The 24,743-nt window shown below is 47.7% G+C and overlaps 1 protein-coding gene and 1 long non-coding RNA gene across 7 annotated transcripts in view; one reads left to right on the top strand and one right to left on the bottom strand.

The window, feature by feature from the left end:
- SHANK3 (SH3 and multiple ankyrin repeat domains 3) overlaps nucleotides 1-5,420 on the bottom strand; it is a 52,234-nt gene extending 46,814 nt beyond the window's left edge. For 4 of the 5 annotated variants that reach the window (XM_078076822.1, XM_078076823.1, XM_078076824.1 and 1 more), the window contains exons 1-4: nucleotides 5,298-5,420; nucleotides 3,321-3,983; nucleotides 2,749-2,952; nucleotides 1,807-1,878 (exon numbers count right to left, since the gene is read on the bottom strand). In XM_078076822.1, the coding sequence (XP_077932948.1) occupies nucleotides 1,807-1,878; nucleotides 2,749-2,952; nucleotides 3,321-3,614 (570 nt within the window). In that variant the 5' untranslated portion in view covers nucleotides 3,615-3,983; nucleotides 5,298-5,420. Of the gene's footprint in view, nucleotides 1-1,806; nucleotides 1,879-2,748; nucleotides 2,953-3,320; nucleotides 3,984-5,297 lie in introns of those variants that run through there. The other variant, XM_078076825.1, reaches the window with a different exon arrangement.
- On the top strand, nucleotides 3,106-22,807 carry LOC118536609 (uncharacterized). Of its 2 annotated transcripts, XR_004917777.2 has the most exons (5): nucleotides 3,106-3,190; nucleotides 11,119-11,293; nucleotides 20,188-20,555; nucleotides 20,749-20,843; nucleotides 22,679-22,807. It is a non-coding gene; the product is annotated as an uncharacterized LOC118536609 (long non-coding RNA). The 2 variants fall into 2 exon arrangements; XR_004917776.2 differs by lacking the exon at nucleotides 20,188-20,555.
- Nucleotides 22,808-24,743: the final 1,936 nt, after the last annotated feature.

The raw sequence follows: 24,743 nt of genomic DNA, 5'->3' as shown, positions 1-24,743 counted from the left end.
CGAGCCATTCCTCCCCCGTGGGTGGCCCCTCCTGTGACATGACTTTGACTGCCTTTCATTCATTGACCTAGTCAGGCATTAATTCACTCCGCAAAGCTTCACTGAGGCTGATGGCACAGATGCTGCATGCACAAGCAAGGGGCCTTGGCTGGAGGCCCCAGGTCTTCTAAACACACTCAGATTGCATCAGAAATAGGAGAGGGCACCATGAGAACTGCTCCACAGGAGGTGGCCTCCTAAGGTGGGTCTGGACAATCAAACAGGAGGAAGGGTGCTCATGACAGGGGAGAGACCTCAGCTAGACCCAGAGAGGACGGTGTGATGGTGAGGGCTGGTTAGGGTCCAAGCAGCCAGAAACATGCGGGGCTGGGGTAAGGAGTTGAAACTCGATCTAAAAACAAGAGGGACTCGGGGCGCCTGGGTGGCTCAGTCGTTAAGCGTCTGCCTTCGGCTCAGGTCATGATCCCAGGGTCCTGGGATGGAGCCCCGAGTTGGGCTCCCTGCTCCGCGGGAAACCTGCTTCTCCCTCTCCCACTCCCCCTGCCTGTGTTCCCTCGCTCGCTGTCTCTCTCTCTGCCAAATAAATAAATAAAATCTTTAAAAAATAAATAAATAAAAATAAATAAAAAATAAAATAAAAACAAGTGGGACTCACAGGAGGTCAATAGTCACAAGTGTCACCAGTGTCCTGTGAGTTGCTCAGGACAGTTTTAGAGAAGGGGTAACCATTTGGGGAGGAACCCAGAGTGACAGGGTCACACTGGGGCAAGTGGAGAGTGAGGGCACAGTCTCTGCCCAGCCAAAATCATGACCTCTGACCCCCATGTGCCCCAGGGGCAGCAGAGAAACCTGGCATGGAGGCTCCATGGTCACAGAGGGGTCACTGGGGCCCAGAGGTGACGGTGCTCAGATCCTTCTCCTAGAAGGAGACAGCCTCCAGAGATTGTCAATGAAGTGTCCAATAAGCAAAGGTCCACTGGTCACTGGAACCTGAGGTGGGAGCTGAGGGAGTCTGCCTGCGGGTAGGGGCCGTGGCACCCACATTGCCTCTCCTACATTCAGAGAAGGCAGTGAGGTAGCCCCCAAAGAACATTTGGGGTCAGGCCCACCTAGCAGTGGTGCTCAGTAGGTGTGCCTAAGCACAGGGCCCCAGCATCAGACAGGTGTGGATTCAGCCCAGTTTCACTGGCTGCACACCTGTCAGCAAGTCACAAAACTTCTCTGGGACTCAGTATCTTCATCAGGAAAATGAGGTAATAATAGCCCCTCCCAGGAGAAAATTAATGAGGTGCCCAATCATGAGTGCCCAGCACTGGGTGACCACTAAGTGCTAGGCTCCTTGTTCTCTCCACTCCCTCCCAGTTCCCCTAAATGAGAACATCAGGTGCCTGTTCACTTCCATTCCACCCAGGCTCTCACCAAGACACCATGCCCCATCATACTGCACCACCACCCCCAGCCAGGGGCCCACCAGAGGGGTGAGTAAGAGTCTGATCTGACTGAAACCCGTCACCAGACCACCCACACAACAGCCACGGTGCTGGAGTCTGCATCCAGCCCTCCAGCTGCCCCAACACCTGCTCTGGGCTCCTGACACAAGAGAAAACAGACTGAGCCAAGCTGGAGGGACAGTGGTCAGCCCCAAGCCAGGGTGGAGGGTGCTGGGAGCAGAGGAAGGGCTCTTGGGAATTTTTAAAGGACATTTTTGATATCACAAAATCCAGTCAAGGCTGGGGTGAAGGGAACACTGCTCATAGGGGCCAGGAGGTAACCTCTGGAGTCCCTTCTCTGTGGCTTCCTCCTTACCTTTGTGTGAAGCTTTGCAAACTGCTTATCATCAATGAGGTTCTGGGCATAAACTCGCCTCTTGTATCGAAACTGCTCAGGTAAAGAAAAGGCAGAGAAAAGGCACCCATCTGGGTTGAGTGAGCGAATGCACGCACAAAACCAAGTCCTGCTTACTCACCCTGCCAGCCACACAAAACTACCACACACACAGAACCAACACCAAGTTCAGATGGGACGCATGCCTGCTGTCCTGTAACCTGCAACACCCTCTCTTTCATTCCCACCCCCAGGATTCCCTGGAAAATGCCACTCCTCTTCTAAGACCTGATTCCAGGCTTACCTTCCTAGACATGCCCTGAGTAGAACTAACTCCATTTCCCTGTGCCACCAAAGAGGCCAAGCCACCTTTGAGCTCAGACACCATAATGCTTAAACTTTAATGCTCATTGCACTTGCCACCACCACCCCAAACTATAAGTCTGTGTCCCCACACCTCACAGCACACTCAACATCCTTTCCATTATGAATGGGTGAGCAGATGAGAAAGACTCAGGTCTGCCCTCAGAGACTCCATGGGCGGGGGAGGGGAACAGATGTGCACACAGGTAACTCGCTGGCTTACTCCACACACTGTTCCGCCACTCACACCCCACTCCGCAGAACCACTCTGTTCCCACCACACAAGATGCTGACTGCAAACACTGCACAGAACACGCAAGGCTCGCCGTACGTACTGCTCACACCTCACACGCTACACACACCGCACACTGCGCCTCGCGCACGCACTGTATGCACCGTTCACTGCGCTGGGCACACAGACCCCCCACACACACACGGCTGACTCCTCGGGTCCGCGCCCCTCACTGCCGTGCCCTTCACTGCTACTGTCACGGAACTCCGTGGTCCTGCCCCGCGCGCTCGCCTCCCGCCCCCGGTCGCGCGCCCCCGCCCGCCACTCACCTCCAGGTAGGGCAGGGGCGTGTCCAGGTTGGGCGGGTACTCCTGCAAGAGCCGCTCCTCGTCCAGGAACTTGCCGGCGCGGCCCCGGGAGGGCGGCTGGAAGAGCCCGTAGTTGAGCGCGTCCTGGAGGCTGTGGTTGAGGGCGCAGAGCACGCGCTGCTTGGCGGCCCACACGGGCGCGGCCGGGTCCAGGCGCAGACACTTCTGCGGCGGTGCGGGCGCATGAGTGCGGACCGGGTGAGCGCGGACCGGCCCCGCCCGGCCCGGCGCAGAGCACCAAGTCCCGGGAGCCCCTGCAGGAGTCCGGGGCTCCCGAGCCCAAGCCCGGGACCCCGCGCCTCCGCGTCCAGCGGGCGAGGACCCGCCCCAAGGGCGGTGCTTCTCCAGGCCCCGCCCCCGCCCGGGTGGTGGGGAGGGTCTCCGCGGAGGCGGCGGGGGAGGGGTGAGTAGCCGCGGGCCTGGGGTCTCCGGCACCCGCCTCAGAGCGCGCCGGTGGGGGGGGGGGCGGTGGTGGACGGGGGGGTTGGGCGAGGAGGGCGGGGGCGCTGCCGGGACGGGGCGGTGGGGCTTACCGTCTGCTGCAGGTCCGGGATGCCGACGCGCACGACCACGGCGCTGGCCCCGGGGCCGTCCATCCCCGCGCCGGCGCCCGGGCCGGAGCCCGGGCGGCTCGCGGCCGGGAGCGGAGCGCACTGGGGCTCCGCGCGGCGCCCCGGCCCCCCCTTCCCCCCCGCCGGAGCCCCGTCGGCCGCGCTGTGCGGGAGGGGGCCGGGGGGGGCCGGGGCCGGGGCCGGCGCGGGGGACAGCTGCGCCGAGGGCTCCGCAGGGGCGGCGGCGGCGGCGGCGGCGGCGCGGCTCAGCTGCATCGGCCCCGGCTCAGCTCGGCGCCTGCCTTCCCCGGGGGCGGGGGCGGCGGGGGGAGGGGGCCTGAGCCGGGAGGGAAGCGGGGGTGGCAAGGGGGCTGCGCCGGAGGCGGGGGCCGGGAGGGCTCAGGGCCAGCCGGGGGCCGGGGGCGAGGGGGACTGTACGGGTCCCGGGGTGAGGTGGAAGGGTTCGCGCGGAGGGCCTGGGCCGCCCCACAGGGCGGGGGCCCTGGGGGCTGTGCGGGGGGTGTGGGGAGTCCTAGGCCTTGGCGTGGGGGGAGTGGCTGAGCCGCGAGGGCCGCGCCGCCCTTCGGCTGCGTGCGAGCATCCGCGGACCACCGAGGAAGATTCCGCGAGCCGGGGGTCCTGAAGCTGGGGTGGGGTCCGCGTTGGGTACAAGGACCAGAGAGGGCAGGAAGGGGAGAGAAAAACAGGAGAATTAATTTCCGGGGGTGGCAGCTTCTCCCCCATTCGACCGACCTCGCTGCCCCACTCAAGGCCCGGGGGAGATGACAGTGACCAACCCTGCCCGGGTCCTGGGTGTGAGACGGAGGAGACATCGGGGCCAGGGAGGGGCTAGGGGCTCTCCCACAGCAAGAGCCAATTAACCCTCCGACTTAACCCTTACGACCACCCTGAATAGTGTTCAGCGCGGCTTCCCGCATCCCCAGCCGAGTTTGGCGAGTTCGCTCTGGACTCCCAAGGCCGCCTCTCCGCCTCCCCACTCTCCAGGCCCCCTGGTCTGCCTAGACCAACGCCTGTCGCCCCCTTCCCGTCACCTTAGCGACGACAGGATGGGGGCGCGACCTATGAGGACAGGCTTAGGGGAGGGGGCGCTACTAGTCTCCACCTGCAACGGGGAAGTGAATTTTAGTTTTACACGTTGTCGTGGCAACGCGGGAGGGGGTGATGAGTGGGCGGAGAAGAGGGGAGCGCAGTAAAGAAACTAGCTCCGGCAGCACCGCCCCATTGGAGCGTGCCGCCCCCCAGCACTGATAACCCTCACAGAACTGCCCCAGTGCTGCGAAACCTGTGCCCCCAAGATCCCTGAGGGCAAAGAGCAGCCCTAAATGTCGGAATATCCCTGATCTCCCGAGAAACAGCTCCTGACTCCCACAGAACTCCCCGACATGCCTTGACTGTGCCCCCAAAGAAAGGCCCTGACCCCCATAGCGGAGCTGCTCGCTCTCTCACTGGACGCACTTGATAATGTTCACAGAACAACCGAGCATGGGCACACCCTCTGGTCCCCGGTAGAAAAGAGTCCCTGACCTCCCCCCCCCGCCCCCCCCCCCCCCCCCCCGCCTCACCCAGCCTTCTCCAAGAACAGCCCTGGATCCCCCGAGGCTCCCAGCAATAAACTTGAATGAACCCCCTACACACAGAAAACCTCCCTACTCCTCCCCATGACAACCTGGAAACACCCTAACCCCACAGGTAGGGTACTTGGCACCCCCTCCAAGAACACATCTCTCCCCACAGAGCCACCTTGACCACTACCTGCCCACCACAAAGCCCCCCTCCTCCCAATACCCACTCCTCTGCCCCCAGAACCTTCTCTGATCACCCCAGAGCAAGGCCCTCTTCCCAAGGACCAGCCCTAACCCCTGAGGGAGCCCTGGCTCTCTCCTCTTCCATCCACTACCCCTTTAGGAAAAAATCTCTGCCTCCCAGGACTCCACTGACCCCACAGAGCCGAATCTCCAGCGCTGTCTGTGGGTCTGGTCCTGCTTTCTCTTCAAGCCTGGGCGGACCCTCCCTGCCCGGAAGTGTGGCCCCAGGATGCCCAGACCTCCCACCCCCTTGTCCAGACTCTTCCCAAGGCCACTGGCCTGGCCGGAGTGGGGGAGCTGAGGGTCCCTTGGGGACTGGGGCAGGATGGGAGGGCTGGGGAAAGGGGGGAGCAGGAAGGGGCCTGTCAGAAGGCCACTTTATCGGCAGGAAGCACCTTGGGAAGCACAAGGGTTGGATTTCCTGTGGCCCAGCCCTGGAGAGAGGAAACGAGTGCTTCCCAGCCCCCTCTCCTGTCTCCACTATCTTCCTGCCCCCATCCCCCACCAAGTCACCAGGCCCACAATTCCTGCCTACCCTGCCCTCCCCATCCCTCCCACCACAACCCCCACCTGCCTTTACTCCCAGCTGCCAGCCTTTCATCCCACTGTGGCTGGCTGCTAGGCCAGGAACATGCTTGCTAGAGTCCTTGGTTCCGGGTGGATGAAGGAAGGAGGCCAAGAGGAGGCTGCATCTTTCCTCACCACCAGTCCGAGCAGCCCAGACCTCTGCACTAGCCCTGCCAACCTGCCCACCCAGCCTGGACCTCAAGGGAGCCCCTTCAGCCTCCCAGGCCTCCCCCTACCAACCTACTGCCCTGGGTGAGTCCCACTCTAGTCCTGCACTGCTGCCATAAAATCTTTTGGGAGAAAATCTCATATTTTGCTGATCGGCAACCAACAGATTTTTGGTCTCCAGGCTCAGCTGGGCCTAGCACTGCCCAGGGAGATACCAGAGCCCTTGCTCAGTTCTATACTGGTTCCACAAAGTGCCTGGCACATAGGATGGGCACATAATGAATGAATTCCAAGCCTGCACATTCCCCCAGCTCCACCACCACCCCAGCAAACAGCAAAAATAACAGAACCCAGAAGCACTTTACCCACATTACGTCCTTGCATCCCCGCAGCATGGTGGGTTTACAGAGGATGAAGCCAAAGGATAGTGGGTGTCTTTGCCCTTTATTTTGTTGAGAATAAAAGAACCAGGCCCCTCACCACGTCCTCTATAACTCCTGAGCAGCCCCTCGCCCAGCAAACTCCACCTCTCAGGAAGAGCCACCCTTTGCCTGCCACTGCCCACCTCCCTGTCCCAGCCCAGCCCCTTCTGCACTCCTATCTCTGTCCAGTCACCAGACCCATGGCCCTCTGCTTCCCACTCCTTCCATCCAGGCCAAGATTCCAGAAAGATGTTTCTCACCCTCCCTGCTTCTTTCCCACATTCTCCCACCACACATATTCAGATGCAAACAGGCCTCATAGGGCCTTGGGGGAATTCATGTGGGCAAAGCACCTAGAACAGTGCCTGGCACATCCCCAGATAGCCCCCTGCCCACAACCATGCAGCTGCCCCCAGGCCCACAGGCCACACAAAGGCCCTTGCCCCACCCCACCCTGTACCCTCTCCCTCCTTGGCCCCCCAAACCTCAGTCATCTGATGCCCTTGATGTAATGCCCTGCACCTTCACATTCTTAAGCCCCTTCCAGCATCTGTGGTCCACACCCTCCTGGCCCTTGTGGTGGGCTCCTCTCCTGGCAAAGTTTTTTGCCTCCTTTCACCTCCTTTTATTGCCCGTCCCTCCTTTCACACTCCTGGGGCCCACTTCCTCACCCAAATCCCAACTCTGCCCTCCCTCAGCAGCTTCTCCCAGCTCCCCCACTCCCCCTTGGTTTCCATGACAACTTGGTGGGGCATTCTGTTCTCAGCCCTCCACTGACTGCCCTTCTTCTCTCCTGTCTACACTTTTCTTCCCATGCTCCTCCAGCCCTCTTACTCTGATCTATTTCTCTTTCTTCCGCAGCACCTATTCTAACACACTCTAATTCACTTACTTACTGTTTATTGTGGTTCACTGATGTGTCCGCGGCCCAGGAGTGGTGCCTGGTACACAGTAGATGCTCCGCATTTTGCCAAGTCGATAAATCAAGGCTTCAACCTACAAGCTCTTCACACCCAACTTTCTCTGCGGATCAGACCCTCTCCCAAACTCCAGAGCAGTTTGTGTGAGGCAGGAATCCTTGGATGTCGAGTTGACTGTGTAACTGTCTGAGTCTGGTGTATTTTTTTGGCTAAATTTTTTATTCCCTCTACTTATTTAATGTCTATCAATATATTTAGGTTCCATTTCATCCTGACTCTGGTATGTTAAGTTTTACTTTTCTGGGAATACGAATTATTTCTAAAGAATTAGCTTTTTAGGGGTACCTGGGTGGCTCAGTCGTCAAGCGTCTGCCCTTCGGCTCAGGTCATGATCCCAGGGTCCTGGGATCGAGCCCCGCATCGGGCTCCCTGCTCAGCGGGAGGCCTGCTTCTCCCTCTCCCACTCCCCCTGCTTGTGTTCCCTCTCTCACTGTCTCTCTCTCTCTGTGTCAAATAAATAAATAAAGTATTTAAAAAAAAAAAAAGAATCAGCTTTTCATTTTGCTAATCATCTGTATTTTCTATTTTGTTTTATTCTGTTCTATTTATCTCTACTTTTTTATTGTGTTATAATTCTTTTTCTAATTTCTTGAGTTGGATATTTAATTCAATTTTTAGTCTTTCTCTTTTCTGAGAGTAAGGTTTTAAGGTTATACATTTCCAAGTGGCACTTTAATGTCCCTTAAGTCTTGATAAGTAGTATTTTTAATTTCACATTGTTCTGATTTTCTAATATCAATTTTTTTGGCTTGGGAATTGCTGAAAGTATGCTTATTTACATTTTCAAATGTATACTAGGTTTTTTTTTGAGAGAGAGGACTAACCTTTAGTTATTGATTTCTTATTTTATTGCATTATGGTCAGAGGAGGTGCTCTGCACAGTACTGATCTTTTGGGATTGTGTGAAGACTTTCTTTGTAGCCATGTACATGGCTGTATTGGCTATTTCTATAAAAGTTTCCTATCTGTTCAATAGGAATTGTTGGATGCAAGGAGATGTAGATATAGATATATAATCTCCATTATATCAAGCTTGTTAACTGTATTATTTAAATATTCCATGCGTTTTCTAATTTTGCATCTACTTGATTATAAATTACCAAAAGAAATCAGTTAAAATCCCACTACTATGATATTGGTTTTAGCAATCTCTCCATGAAATTTGCCAGATTTGATTTTATATTTTTGAGACTTGGTTTTTAAGTGCTAAGAGGTTTAGGATTATTATACCTTCCTGATAATTATTCCTTTTGTTATTATACAGTACCACTCTTTATCCCTAATAATGCTTTTTGCCTTAATTTTGTTTTTTCTAGTAATTAATCTACCACAGCCCTTTTTTGTGAGTATTGACCTCATATATCTTTTTCCATCCTTTTCCTTATATCTTAGGTATGCTTCTTTTTTTTTTTTAATTTTTTATTGTTATGTTAATTCCCATACATTACATCATTAGTTTTAGATATAGTGTTCCATGATTCATTGTTTGTGCATAACACCCAGTGCTCCATGCAGAACGTGCCCTCCTCAATACCCATCACCAGGCTAACCCATCCTCCCACCCCCCTCCCCTCTAGAACCCTCAGTTTGTTTCTCAGAGTCCATCGTCTCTCATGGTTCTTCTCCCCCTCCGATTTCCCCCCCTTCATTCTTCCCCTCCTGCTACATTCTTCTTCTTCTTTTTTTCTTTCTTAACATATATTGCATTATTTGTTTCAGAGGTACAGATCTGAGATTCAACAGTCTTGCACAATTCACAGCGCTTACCAGAGCACATACCCTCCCAGTGTCCATCACCCAGTCACCCCATCCCTCCCACCCCACCCCCCACTCCAGCAACCCTCAGTTTGTTTCCTGAGATAGGTATGCTTCTGATATATAGTCTGTGTAACTAGATTTTTTTTTTTAAATCAATCTTACAGTTTTCAGCCTTTAATGATATGTTTATTGTGATTGATGATAGGTTTTGATAGATTTTTACTATCTTATTTTGTGTTGTCTGTCTTTTTTCTCTGTGCTTCTTTTTCCTCCCTTCCTGTCGTTATTGGATGGATCAAGTGCTCTTTATTCCCCTTTCCCTCAACTCCCACTGGCTTGGAAGTTATGCATTCTCTATCACTTTCATAAATACACTTAAGTTTTCAACCTGCATAATTAACAAATTCTAAAGTCAATTACTATCTCTACCTCCCTTCTATGTAATAATAGGAACTTAGATACTTTCACTGTAATCACTCCTCTCATTCTCTTGTCCCTGTCATTTTGCCTCCCAGGTGATCATTCTCATTGTTACGCTGTTGAGCAGTGGGTGCTGGTTTAGATTTGGCCACATGGTAGCCTGTTTCTTCACTCACTTTTCCTTTGAGGTTGAAGTCTCTTCTTCCTGAAAGCACATACTTGAGATATTTTTAATGAACGTTAGGTAGTGAAAAATTCTTTCAGTCTCTGAAATGTCTTATTTTGCTCTCTTTCCTGAGTGATAATTTAGCAATGTAGACTTCTAAATTGACAATTATTTTCCTCCCAGTATTTTTTTTCTCTGTGTGTGCTCTATTCTGGGTAATTTCCCAATTCTGACTTCCACCTCATTAATATTCTCTTTGTCTGTGTTTAATCTGCTGTTAATTCTCCCCATATTGTTTTTTATGGAGTTTTCAATTTCAACGACCATAGATTTTATTTCTAGAAGCTCAATTTGGTACATTATCAAATCTGCTCACTCTTTCTTTATATTGGCTTTTATCTTTTTTTTACTTAATGCAATTTTAAAACTTGTCTTTAATCATTTACAAAATATTTATTTTTAAATTTCTAGTCAATAATTCTATTAAATGACTTTTTTGGTGGTCTAATCTTGCTCTCTGGGGTGCCTACCAACTTTCACTCGTGGCAGGTTATTTCTGTGAGAATTTTGTAATTTGAAGTTATGAACTCAGTTGGGCCTATATTTATATGGGGGTCCTAAGCAGCCAAATGTGTCCCTTCATAGGAGTACCACTATCCCAGGACTACTTTTATGTTAATTTCTTGGTTTGGTGGTCCTGGAGACTACAAAGAATAATATAACTCAAACTCCAAAACTGATGGGGGCAGGCAAGGATTACAACCTCACAGGGAGACTTTTCTACAGAGACCACCACAAAGCTTTATGAAAATTGCTTAAATAAAAAAGAAATATGCAATAAGAATTATGAAAATAAATTACTTACTAAGGTGTTTGAGCACTGCATGTCGTTCACTGGGCAAGCTACTGTTACTGTTCTCATGACACAGATGAGGAAACAAAAGTCATCAAAAGTAAGTCACTTAATGTGTCCAAAGTCATGCATGGCTAGACAGTAGAGAATCCGGGACTTGAACCATGGCAGTGGGCATGTGACCCAAGCAGGGCAAGTGACAATCCTGCTCCGGGATTTTTGTTGTTGTTGTTGAAGATTTTATTTATTTATTTGAGAGAGAGGACACAAGCAGGGAGAGGGAGAAGGGAGCCAGACATGGGGCTTGATCTCAGGACCCCAGGACCATGACCTGAGCCAAACGCAGACACTTCGCTGACTGAGCCACCCAGGTGCCCCTTACCCTGGGATTTTACCTCTTGTAACTGTTTCTCCACTCTTGGGTTACATAAGAGATGTGAACTCAGTAGCTACTGGTGACCAAGATTCCAGCCTTGAGAAGAGAGCAACACTGAGGTAAGTATAGATATGGGGGACAAGGAAGGTTCTGAAGGGGTAAGTCCCTAAACACTCCCTGAAATCTGAAAGCACGTCAGTTTTTCTTGAATTTGGTTTCAAGAGCCAATAAATTTCCCTTCTAGGTTGAGAGTCCACATAATGGACAGGTTGAAGGGCTGTCCTTGGAGCAGGTGCCTGGATTAAAATCCCAGCTCAGCCTCCAAATACCCACGTGGCCTGGAAAATCTACCTAGCTTCCCTAGGTCTTTCCTGTGTCTCCAGAGCACCATTCGGCACTCTGATAAGTTGGAGATGATGGTAGGTATTGTATCATTCCCCCATTTATTCTGGCCACATGCCAGGTCCTGTTTCAGTCACTGGGCATAAGGCAAGCACTTGCCTTCAGAGCTCACAGGTTGGCTCCTGGCCTTCTGGGCCATTGTGCAGGCTAGATGAGATAAGTGGATATGAAATGCTTACCATAGGCCTGGTACACAATAAACACTCTAATTTTTATTAACATCATAAAGCTAATTCAGATTTGGTTTCTGTCATCTGAACCCAAGAGTGCCTTCTGATGAGCATTCTTCATATATAGTGGCAAAACTTGGAGTGATGTGAAGGGGTGACTGATCTTTGTTGTATATTCTTAGAAAAAGCATTAGATTTTAAATATTATTTTAACAATGAAATTAAAAGTCAGAAATATCTGCCTAATTAATTTCACATTTAGGATTCCAATTACCTTTTCTTTCAAGACTGTGAGTTTTACCCACATGTTTACCTCTCCCCTGCAAAGGTCACTGACAATTCAAGGACTATGTGGGTTTTTTATTATTATGATAAATAATACATAACATCAAAGTTACCATCTTAACCATTTTTAAGTGTACAATACTGTAGTGTTAAAAAGAATGATGTATATTTTTAAATAATAAATCCATCCCTGTATTGGAAGACAGGCACATAGATTGCGAATGGAATAGCAGTTTACAGGGATCTCTAGAAGACATAATGCAGACGGGATCAGAAGATGGAAAAGCCAACAAAAGCTGAATCATTGACTACATAGACGCAAGGACAAGAAGGCTGCTGGGGAAGAAAACGGTCTCAGCACAGTGGGACCCTGCTGGAGTGGGGGGGGTTCACTGAGTCTAGCGGTAGGGCACTGAACTGCTCCCTATGTATAGTGGAGGGGGCAGGAGAGACCTCTGGGCCAGAGAAGTGGACTGTCACTGCAGAGAGGGCTTAGCTTTAGAAAAACAAAAAACAAAAAACAGTGATTCCTAGCCGCCCCCATTCTCAACTTTCTCAGTGACAGGGCAGCCCTGGCCTACTTTCTGCCAGAGTACCCTTCCACCTACTCATCCCTGCCCTCCATCCTGAAGGGAAGCCCTTCTAGGGATGAACTTCACTCTTCATTCTTTTTGTTCTGTGTAAGATTCCGTTTTATGAAAATACCACATTTGGGGGCACCTGGGTGGCTCAGTCGGTTGAACATCCAACTCTTGATCTCAGCTCAGGTCATGATTTCAAGGTCATGAGATTGAGCCCCATGTCAGGCTCTGTGCTGAGGGTGGGGCCTGCTTTGGATTCTCTCTCTCCCTCGCCCTCTGCCCCTCTCCCGCATGTGTGCTCTCTCTATCTCTCTCTCAAAATAAATAAAGTTATTAAAGAAAAAAGAAAATACCACATTTTGCCTATCAGTTCATCTGTTAAAATACATATTTGGGTTGTTTCCAATTTGGGACAATTATGAATAAAACTGCTACGAACATTGGTATGTAAGTTTTTGTGTGGACTTTTGCTTTTGTTTCTCTTGGGTAAGTACTTAGAGATAGAATGGCTATGTCTTATGGTAGATATATGCTAACTTTTTAAGAAATTAGCAAGGAGTTTTACAAAATGGTACTATCATTTTAAATTCCAACTTTTTCCATTTCCTCCACATCCTTGCCAACACTTGGCATTGACTGGTTTTTTTTTTTTAATTCTGGCCATTTTAATGGATGTGTAGCAGTATCTTCTTGTCTGTTTAAATCTGCATTTCCCTGATGATATTGAGCCTCCTTTGGCATGCTTATAGACCATTCACATGCCTTCTTTTGTGACATGTCTGTTGAAGTCTATTGCCCATTTTTTAAAAACTAAGTAGTTGACTTACTGAAATTTAGTATCTCTATATACTCTGGACACAAGTTTTTTGTCTAAAGTTCTCTAATTTTGTTGCTTGCCTTTTCAAAGGCATTCTCTTTCAAAGAATAAAAGACTTTAATTATTATAGAATCAATTCACATTTTTTCTTTTTTTGTCATATTCGTTATGTGCTAAGAAATCTTTGTCTACCACAAAATCACAAAAATTTTCCTCTGCGTTTTCATCTAGAAGTTTTAGTTGTAACATTTAGGTCTATGATTAATTTCAAGTTAGTTTTTATTTGTGGTGTCAAAAAAGGTTGATATTTGTGTTTTCCATTTTGGGATGTCCATTTGTTTGGGGCTACTTTTCAAATTATTTCAAAATATTTTTTATTGTGGTAAAATATATATAACATAAAATATACCATTTTAAGTGTATAGTTAAATGGCATTAAGTACATTTTCATTATTGTGCAACCATCTCTACCGTCCATCTGTCTCCAGAACTTTTTCATTATCCCACACACAAACTGTGCCCATTACGCAGTAACTCTCCGTCCTTCTCTGCCCAGATCCTGGACCCACTATTCCGTCCTGTCTCTGTGGATCTTACTGCTTTAGAGTCCTCCCAACACCATTTTCACCATTTTTTAAAAGACTTTACTTTTCCACTGAATTGCCTTTCCACCTTTGTTGAAAACCAGTTGATCACACATACGCAAGTCTATTCCTGATTTTCTATTCTTTTCCTTCAATCTACATTTATACTTTCACTAATACCAGATTTCTTAACTTCTATAAAGTCTTGAAATCAAGTAGTATAAGCCCTACAACTTTGTTCTTTTGTAATTTTGTGGGCTATTCTAGGTCATTTTCATGTCCATATAAATTTTAGAATCAGCTTGTCAATTTCTACAAAATTTTTTTTAAACCTGATGGGAATTTTATTGGTATTGAATTACATCTATTAATATATCTAGAAAGAATGGATTCTTAATATTGGATCATCCAATGTGTGGTCATGGTAAATCCCCTCATTTATTTTGGTATTCCTTAATTTATCTCAGCAAGGCTTAGTAGTTTTCAGTGTAGAATTCTTACACATTTTTGTTAAATTTATTCCTAAGAATTTTGTTATTTCACATTATTGCAAATGAAAATTTAATTTCATTTTTTTATTTTGAGAGTTTTTTTATTATTTTTCACATATAGTGTTACATTAATTTCATGTATACAATATAGTGATTCAACAATTCTATACATTACTCAGTGCTCATTGTGATAAGTGTACTCTTAGTCCCCTTCACCTATTTCACCCATCCCCCTACACCCACCCCTCCCTTCTGGTAACCATCAGTTTGTTCTCTATAGTTAGTACTATTTTTTTGTTGGTCTCTTTTTTTCTTTGTTCATTTGTTTTGTTTCTAAGTTCATTTTATAATTGTTTGTTGCTAGTATATACAAATACAACTGATTTTTGTATATAAACTTGGTAGCCTGTAAACTTGTTAAACTCATTTAGTTCTAGTAGCATTTTTATAGGTTCCTTAGGATTTTCTACATAATCAGGTCATCAACAAATAACAAAATACTTTCTCCTTTTGAATTGTCTGCCTTTTATTTCTTTTTCTTGCCTTATTGCAATGGCTAGGACCACCAATACAGTGTCATATAGAAGTGGTAAGAGCAAGCAGCCTGGCTTTGCTCTCAGTCATGGGAGGAAAATGTTTGATATTTCACCATTAAGTATGATACTATCTGAAGGTTTTTTGTAGATGGCCTTTACTAGATTTAGAAGGTCCTCTTCTAGTTATCATCTTCAGAGAGTTTTTCATCATGAACAGATGTCTGACCTCCTTAAGGAACTTTTTTGAAAGCTTACTCAATAACTCTGCTTTATCTCATTGGCCAGAATGGGTCTGGCTGCAAGTGAGCTTAGGAAATGAAGTTCTTTCTTAGGTGAACATATTAATACCTCCCATCAAAATCAGGGCTCTTCTAATAAGGAAGAAAGCATGATGGATATTAGAATATGCAGGTAGCAATCTGTCACCCTGCATATACAACTCTAGATTAAAGTTATTTACACTCCACATTTTTAACTTACTATTCTATTGTCATCTGGGTTCTACTGCTGACATGGAAATAAATCCTGTTTTAAGTTGTTATTCTTTCTGTAGGTAATTTGTTCTTTCTGGATGCTTTTAAGAGCCTGTTGTCTTTAATATGATTCAATTTCAATTTATGTGTAGGTGTTGTTTTAGTTTTAGTTGTCCTGTTTGGTTAACTAACTGAGCCACCCAGGCGCCCCCCCCCCTTTTTTTTTTTTAAGATTTTATTTATTTATTTATCTGAGAGAGAGAATGGGAGACAGAGAGCATGAGAGGGAGTTGTCCTGTTTGGGATTTGTTAAGATTCCTGAGTCTTAGGGCTTATGTCTTTCATCAAATCTGGAACTTCTCTGCTATTATCTTTTTAAATTTTATATCTCCTCAGTATCCTCTATAAAAATATGTTAGATCTCATGGATGAACCTTGAAAATATTATGTGAAGTGAAATAAGCCATTCACAAAAGGACAAACATAAGATCTACTTGTACGAGGTATTTCGAATAAGCAAATTCACAGAAACAGAAAGCAGAATAGAGGGGCTGGGAGAGGAGAGAATAGGTAGCTATTATTTAATGGGTACAGAGTATCCATTTTGTATGATGAAAAAGTTCTGGAAATGGATAATGATAATGGTTCCACAACATTGTGAATATATTTAATGAAATTGTAAGATGTGAAATCTTTTTAAAGATTTAAAAATTTTTAAATATGTTAGACCCTCTAAATCTAAAATATTCTCATCTCCCACTCTATTTTGTATTCTGGGTAATTTCTGTAGGCCCATCTTTTTTTTCTTTTTTTTAAGGTTTTATTTCTTTGAGAGAGAGAGAGAGCCCGAGAACAGGAGGGGGAGGGGTAGAGGGGGAGGGAGAGGCAGGCTCCCCGCTGAGCAGGGAGCCCAATGCAGGGCTTGATCCCAGGACCCTGAGATCATGACTTGAGCAGAAGGCAGACACTTACCTGACTGAGCCACCCAGATGCCCCTGTAGGCCCATCCTCTAGTTCAATAATTCTCAGCTGTGTCTAGTTTGCTTTTTAATCTGCCTACTGAAATTTCAATTATATTTTTGTTTTCTAAAGTTATATTTTGGGGGCACCTGGGTGGCTCAATCAGTGAAATGTCCAACTCTTGATTTCGGCTCAGGTCATGATCTTAGGGTCCTGGGATCCAGCCCTGTGCAGGGATCCACACTTAGTGGGGAGTCTGCTTGAGATTCTCTCTCTCCCTCTACTCCTCCCCCTGCTTGCTCTCTCTCTCTCTCCCTCTCTGTCTCTCCCTCTCTCTCTCTCAAATAAATACATAAGTCTTTTAAAAAATAAAGTTATACTTTGTTCATTTTCAAACCTATCAGATTCTTTCCTTTTTCCTTTTTTTTTTCCTGATCCTTTCTGACCATTTCTCATCTCTTGTTCAGGTTTTCAATTGCATCTTTTACCTCTGTGAACATTTTTAGCATACTTATATGGTTTGTGATTTTAGATTGTGATCTCATGTTTGGGTAATCCAATCTGTGAGAACCTGGAGAGACTGAGTTGAGACTGTACTCCTCCAGAGATGATTTGCATTTGCTCTTGCTAGGTGCCCCAATGCTGCCAACCTACAACCACTTCAACTCAATTCCAAACCACTCAGGTAGTATATATTTAAAACCCACACCCATTTGAAGGTAAGTCTATGCTTATGAATTCTGAGGAGAGATTTTATTTGCATTATAATTATCATTACAAAATCTTTTATTTCTCTTTTTTGAAAAGCAATTTTTTTTCTAGTCTTTCTAGTCTATCACTGAAGTTATGGGTCTTTAAAAGTCCTGAGAATGTCCCCGATGTCATACTTTCTTACCCTCTTGCTTTTAGTTTCTATTTCATTTAGTGTCTCTGGGGATATCCCTTGCTTTCTTTCAAGCTCAGCATATACATTTAAAAGAATGCTTATTATATTTTAGTGAACATTTCCAAGTGTTTTGCATTAGATTATATTGTTGGAAATGTCTTCTTTTTTTTTTCTAATTTTTTTAAAGTAATCTCTACACCCAATGTGGGGCTTGAACTCATAACCCTGAGATCAAGAGGTGCATGCTCTACTGACTGAGCCGGGTGCCCTAGAAATGCTTTCCTTATTCAACCACAGCAGTCAGCACATATAAGTGTTTAATGATTGTTTGCTGGACAGATGTTAAATGAATGCATAAATAACAGAAGGATATTCAACATTTTAAAATGTTTATTATAGACCCATACACACACAAACACACACCAAAATATGAGGCACTAGGAATATGGCACTGTACAAATGGGTCCCACCTGGTCACCTATGTCCTCTCATTCACTTAGGACTTTGGCATCTTTTTTTTTTTTTTAAGTAGGCTCCACACTGGGCATGGAGCCCAACTCAGGACTTGAACTCATGACCCTGAGAACAAGACCTGAGCTGAGATCAAGAGTCAGATGCTTGGGGCGCCTGGGTGGCTCAGTCATTAAGCGTCTGCCTTCGGCTCAGGTCATGATCCCAGGGTCCAGGGATTGAGCCCCGCATCAGGCTCCCTGCCCTGCAGGAAGTCTTCTCCCTCTCAAACTCCCCCTTGCTTGTGTTCCCTCTCTCACTGTGTCTCTCTCTGTCAAATAAATAAATAAAATCTTTTAAAAAAAAAAGAGTCAGATGCTTAACTGACTGAGCCACCCAGGTATCCCAGGACTTTGGTGTCTTGATGACAGGTTGCTTGCTCACCCCGAGTTCTGACATCACCTGTGTCCCTCCAAGTGATCCCTCAGACACTTGCCTCCCAGTTCCCCAACCTCTCATCTCACTGACTGCAAAAGCTAGAATTTGGATATAGATTACAGACTCATGTACAGCTAATTTCAGCAGAAAGGGATTTAATACACCAGGATTAGTGCCTACAAAGTCATTGGAAGGACTAGAAGAGAAGCATCTAGTCTGAGCTTCTAGAAATGTACTCTCCCCCAGCAACACATAGAACTGGTCCTCTAGGGATTTACTCTTTTTGCCACAGTTGACAAACTGAGGTGTTGGAAAGCTGGTGCCCCAACTGCTGGCCCCAATAGGCCACACCTCTCGACCCCTTTTGTATCTAGGTAGGGCCATGTCACAGAGTTCTGGAACTGATCTGAGTAGAAATGATATGTGCCGCTCTACGCCTAACCCATAAATGCCTCCTACTCAAGCCTGCATGCTTTCTCTTCACCCTTCTGCTTGCTGGATGTAGGTATCCAGGATGACTTTAAATCCACATGTTGAAAATGGCAGCACTTCCTTTGTCCTGGTTCCTGAATGACTGTATGGAGCAGAGAGCACCGCCCCCCCCCCCCCCATTCCCTGCCAATGTTGCAAACTGGACAAGAAATAAACATCTGTTGTATTAAGTCCCTGAAGTTTTGGGGTTTAGCTATCAAAGTAGCTGATGTTTCCTCAACTGATGTAAGAGGAGAGCCCTAGAGGCCTCCACTGGGCTTTCTGCCTTGGAAGTCCTTGCCTGGACCAGCAAGTAGTGTTGCATTGGCTGCTCAATTTATCTTGACAACTGGGGAAATTAATACAAGATAGATTCACATATCTGCTGTGTCCACTGTGAGATGGACTGTGGCCCAGAATGCATATCTCACCTGATTTCCAAAGCCCCCTGCTCATCAGTGAACTATAGGGACACCAGAATGTCTGGGAAATGGCTTTAGCTCAGAACCAGTACCCAACAATCTCTGAAAGCTTCAAGTGCACCCCCCCACCCACCCAGTGCATAGCAATCTTGGCAAAAGGCCGCACCTCCCTTCAAGGGAGGCCATAGGGAAGACTTAGCATGGCCTTGGGTGTTTCTGCCCGGTCTTTCCCTCTGGCAGAGGGCTCGGGGTCTGTGAATGACTCATGTCCAGGAATTGGAAGAGGAGCTGGAGTGACTTTCCTGCATTGTGAGTCAAGTCCAGGCCAGTTCCTGAGACCCAGGGTCTTTTCACCACCGCCCAAGCCTCCACTGGCAATCCCCTCTGTGACCTGGAGGGTGACTCCATGGCCAATGAGCCAATGGTCTCTGAGTCCACACCATTCTGTTCGACCATCATGATGACCACACTCTGCCACCCCATTTTCTCCTCATTTTGTTCCATCTCTGCCCTACAGCAGCCAGCCTCCCCAGAGCCTTTCAGGAGTGTTGCTGCTCCCCTCCCTACTCCAAACTACACCCCTTAATATCTTGGTGAGGGGATGTCCTCCAGGCCCTCTCAGAGGACACTTATGGGACAACTGAGCAGGTCAAGCATAATACCTTCCTGTCTCAGTCTTTGGATGCCTTTTTCTCCATTGCCAAAAAGAAAAGACAGGCTCCAAAATGGAGTCACTTTTGCTAATCCCCAGCAAGACTTATAACCTAACCTAATGACAATTCCAACCTCTCCCGGTAGTGGAATTTCAAACCAGTCAGTCTGGAATTTCCTGGTCAGCACAGTGAGGTCATCTGCATGATGAGACCCCCTGCCTTCCCTAAAGGAAGGTGACCTTGCCTAAAGCAATCCACTCTTTTAATCTTCCTTGTCCCCCTTTCTTCTGCCTCTAAAATCCTTCCATTGTGTACAGCTCCTTGGAGCTCCTTTCTCCTTGCTGGATGGGATGCTGCCTGATCCAAGAATCACTGAATAAAGCTAATTAAGTCTTTACATTTATTCAATTGAATTTTGTTTTTCAACACCATTAAACCAAGTTTTCAGCATCTCAGCTTCATCACATCGGCTGTTGTGAGCCCTGGTTTTAATTACTAGTGCATAGTCAACACCATCCCAGTCCCTCAGATCCAGAACGTATGCTGTCAGTTCTACCTGATTTAGAGTCATCTTCCTCCAGTATCCATTCCTCAGGACTTTGCTGAAAGAGATGTGCAAAATGGTACAATTCTCTTGGTGTCTAAGTCTTCTCTTCTGTGTTTACATTAAATTACCCCTGTCTCACCCTGGAAGGCTAGACTGTGACCCCCTGAGGAGCTTACACCACAGCCTTATCTTCCTCAAGCCCTGGGACCCATGCAATAACAGCCGCCCCCAAGGCCAGATCTGCACCAGGCTCTGCAGTGCGTGTCCCGGCTGCCATACACATTGAGTCTAGCGTCTGCTGCTAAATATTGGATCTCCTTGAGAAGATGTTCATTCTGAGCTCCATCCAGTTCCTTGAAAGCACTGGAAAGGAAAAATTGTCCCACACCTGGTCTGGGCAGAGCTTCAGAAATTAGCATTCCTGATGAAACACACATGCAATGATCTGATGAACTTTAATGATGGCATAATCTGTTTTGGGAACCAGTCACCGCCCAGCTGAGTGTCATTCACAGGTAAGTGATCTGTAACCAGAGGTTGTTTTGTATCTAGACTAACAGTGATTCTCCTTCCTGCCAGGGGTGAATCTTTGAAGTGGTCTCTCAGAGGCTTTCCCCTTGCATGCAAGATTAAATGAAACTTGACAAACTTGACCCCTGCTGGTAACTCAACTGACAAGTTTTATCTCTCCACCTTGTTGTCACCCAGGTAAGCCCTATCTTCCCTAGCCCCCTGTGGAAGACCCTCCCTGTCTGGAAATCCTCATGGTCCTGGCCCGGCACCACCGTATGATGACAATAATGGTAAGAATAATAATACGGACTTGCCACATGCCAGCCAAGGCTAAGCCTTGCTTATGTCAACTAGTTTGTGCCCCCTCCTTGTGAACACAAGGGCAGCAGCTCACAACTGGGCAGAGAGGTGGGAGAGGGCGCTTGAACACCAAGGAAGGCCTCACTGAGAGAGTGACGTCCCAATGGACCTGAAGGAGGTGGGGAGCTAGCCAGGCTGATATAAGGTCAAGAATTTCAGATAGGGATCAGCAAGCTCAGAGGCCTGGAGCTAGAGGATCCCTACTGATCTGCAGTGAGTGGGGCAGGGGGCAGAGGGACAGCGGTACCCAGAGACATACCACTTCACACCGGCCACAGCACTCTTGGGCAGGAAATCTCCTATCTGCTCGGAACTGCACCCCCTTTCTGGGACCCCTCCCATCGTCCTCTCCATTCCAATGGATGACACGAGAGCCTCCCAGTCAGCATCTTGTTAAAGAAAGAATTATTCGCGACACTTGTTAAAATGGTAGGGCAGTTGGTGGGAATGCAAACTGGTGCAGCCACTCTGGAAAACAGTACGGAGTTTCTTCAAAATGTTAAAAATAGAGCTACCCTGTGATCCAGTAATTCCACTAGTGGATATTTACCCAAAGAATACGAAAACACTAATTCAAAAAGATATATGCACCCTGTGTTTAATGCAACATTATTTACAATAGCCAAATTATGGAAGCAGCCCAAATGTCAATTGACTGATGAACAGATAAAGAAGAAGTGGTGTATATATATATATATATATATATATATATATATATATATAATGGAATATTATTCAGCAATCAAAAATAATGAAATCTTGCCATTTGCAATGACATGGATGGAGCTACATATTATAATGCTAAGTGAAAGAAGTCAGTCAGAGAAAGACAAATATCATATGATTTCACTCATATGTGGAATTTAAGAAACAAAACAAACAAACAAGAAAAGAGACAAACCAAGAAACAGACTGCTAACTATAGAGAACAGATGGCTAGAAGAGGGGATAGGGTGAAATAGGTAATGGAGGTTAGGAGGACACTGACCACGATGAACAGTGAGGGATGCGTGGAACTGCTGAATCATGATGTTGTGCTCCAGAGACCAATACAACACTGTATGTCAACTAACCAGAATTTTTAGAAAAGCATACATTTAACCAGTTAAAACAGTAAGGCACGCTTTATTCAGGACCATCACAGTAGGTACACAGACCACGGTGATGGAGTTTTGTGGTGTGGGCTCAATTCTGATCACAGCAGGGCAAGTGAGCATCTATAGTGATAGGGTTCAGAACATGCTGCCCCAAAATATGACACCTCGCATGCTGAATATTTTAAGCTGAAGTAGTTTGAGAAAACAGCAGAAGCAGGAAGGTCACTCTCACCTCCCCCTCCCTTGTCCCCTGAAACAGATCATCAAACCCTCCTGTGAGAGGTACCCTCCCTATCCCCAGAGAACAGGAGCATCCTCGTGCCAAAGACAAAGGGAAGAATCCCAACAAACTGGGCTCGCTAATCTTCCCCAGTTGATTTCACTAACCTCTTACTCTTTAACCTGCCATATTCTTCCACAGCTGTCCAGTCCCCATCAAACCTAGCATAAAATACTGAGGTTTAACTGTTTCTTTGGGTCATTTCCTTATGAAGTTTCCCATGTCAGGTAAAACTTATAAAGTAAAACAAATGTGTGGGCTTTCTCCTGTTAATCTTTGTCAGTTTTTCAGACCCAGCCAGGGACCCTATGAGGGTCAAGGAAAACTTGACCTATAATAGCCAAGCAGCAAGTGGGGGTCAGTGGAAAAAACTGACTTTTTTTTTTAGGGGCGCCTGGGTGGCTCAGTTGTTAAGCATCTGCCTTCAGCTCAGGTCATGATCCCAGCGTCCTGGGATCGAGCCCCACATCGGGCTCCCTGCTCAGTGGGAAGCCTGCTTCTCCCTCTCCCACTCCCCTCTGCTTGTGTTCCCTCTCTCACTGTGTCTCTCTCTACCAAATAAATAAAAAAATCTTAAAAAAAAAAAAAACTGACTTTTTCACTAAGAAAAAAACATCAGTGGTGAGGGGGGTTCTGGCTAAACCAACCTACCAGGATTCTGGCCAAGGACAGGCCAGGTGATCAGACATCAGCTGGGGGTGGTAGGGGGATCAAGGGACACCCACCCCTGGGTGGCCGAGTCGGTTAAGCATCTGCCTTCAGCTCAGGTCATGATCCTGGGATCCTGGGATGGAGCCCAATGTCAGGCTCCCTGCTCAGTGGGGAGTCTGCTTCCCCCTCTGCACCCCCCCCAAATAAGTAGATAAAATCTTTAAAAAAAAAAAAAAGAAAGAGAGAAAGAACCTGATTGGATATCGAGGGTGGAGGGTTCTTGCTAAAACTGGGATTTACAAGGAAGTGCACAGATGGGCCTAGGAGAAGGTTGAGGAGTCTGACTAAAGTTTGGTCAAGCAAACCTCCCTCCCTTGGTTGAGACATGCATCCACCAGCAGTGCCCTTCTGGAACTGGGGCCAACCACACCACATCAGGGTGGCTGTGGGAGAGGAAATACAACCTGGGTGGGCCAGGTCAAGGAACAGGAACAATGGTTGCTGAGGGCAACAAGGGAGGAGTTGAAGGCCTGCACCAATGGCATCTGATGTCCTGGGTCCCCACATCAGCCAGTCCCAGGAACCCCTGCAGAATCCCTTCATGTGGGCTGGGTGTTCTCGCTGAAGGCACTCACCCCCCACCCACCCACCCCACGCAGGCCCAAGAGACAGAGGCCTCTCCTCCCTTGTCCTAGGTACAGAAAGACAAGACCAGCACCTCTCATTGCAAGGCCCCTCTCCTAACTGTGGGCGTCAGTTCCAAATTAGCAATGTCCCAGGCGTCCAGAGCCGCATCATGCACGCTGGCAGGCTGCCTCCCATCAGGGCTCTATCCCAAGCTGACCCTCCTGCCAGCTTCTGCAGCAATGCCAAGAAAGAACTCACATCTCCAAAAGACTCAGACGCCTGCCGAGGCTTGGCTTTGAACAAACATAGCTGGCAGCACACGGACCGTCCCCCACCCAGAGGTCAGGGCTGGGCTGGCTCCGCTGTCCCGTGTGCACACACCTGAGCAGCCTTCAGGAACCGCAGGGGAGGATGCCAGTCATTTGCATAACATTACAACCACAGGCAGGCTCTTCCCAAGAATCAGGGCAGGTCCTCGGATGCCTGGGGCAGTTTCCAGCTTGCTGCTGAAAGGGAAGAAAGTGCTTTTGGTGGACTCCTTTTAAACTCCCATTCACAGCGCCGACCAGCTGTGATAGCTCCAATTACAGGTTCAAAGATTTCTGGGCCATGGAAAAACTTCCTGTCCTGGCCACTCAACCCCATACCACTCCCACGCAAAGGCCCAGAAACCACCGTGGAATGTGCCACCAAGGGGATGGGTTGCCAGAGACTGGACCCTTCCTTTCCCCACAAGGTCAGCAGCAAGCCTTGACCACAACCCTGAGCCCCATCTCTGAGAGTTCCTGCCCTTCGAATTCTGCTCCCCCACACTCCCTCTTGTCTTGAGCTTTCATGTTTCATAAGGAAAATACCAGCTCCCCAGCCCGGACTGGGCTTCAGTGGAAGCTGTGTCCTGGTCCCCCACCCCAGTCCCCGGAGGCCATTCAGGGTGCTGTCCACTCTCCCATGGGTTCCAGGCTCAGGAGCCACAGAAAACCTCCCCAACCAGAAACCCAGGTCCTGGTCTTCCTGAGGTCAGAGGTCCCAGAGGGATGCCCTGAGCTTGTGGGGGAAACTGAGGCCAGAAAGCTGCCCTAGAGAGTTTCCTGGGGTGGGGGAGCTGCCCTAAGGGAGCTGCTGGCTGAGGGCCCCAGTTACTGCACTGAGTGAAACACCCACCTAACCGTCCTCCT

This window comes from Halichoerus grypus, chromosome 6, assembly GCF_964656455.1.
Source record: "Halichoerus grypus chromosome 6, mHalGry1.hap1.1, whole genome shotgun sequence".
Taxonomy (NCBI): domain Eukaryota; kingdom Metazoa; phylum Chordata; class Mammalia; order Carnivora; family Phocidae; genus Halichoerus; species Halichoerus grypus.
This window is presented reverse-complemented; position numbering and strand designations above follow the sequence as displayed.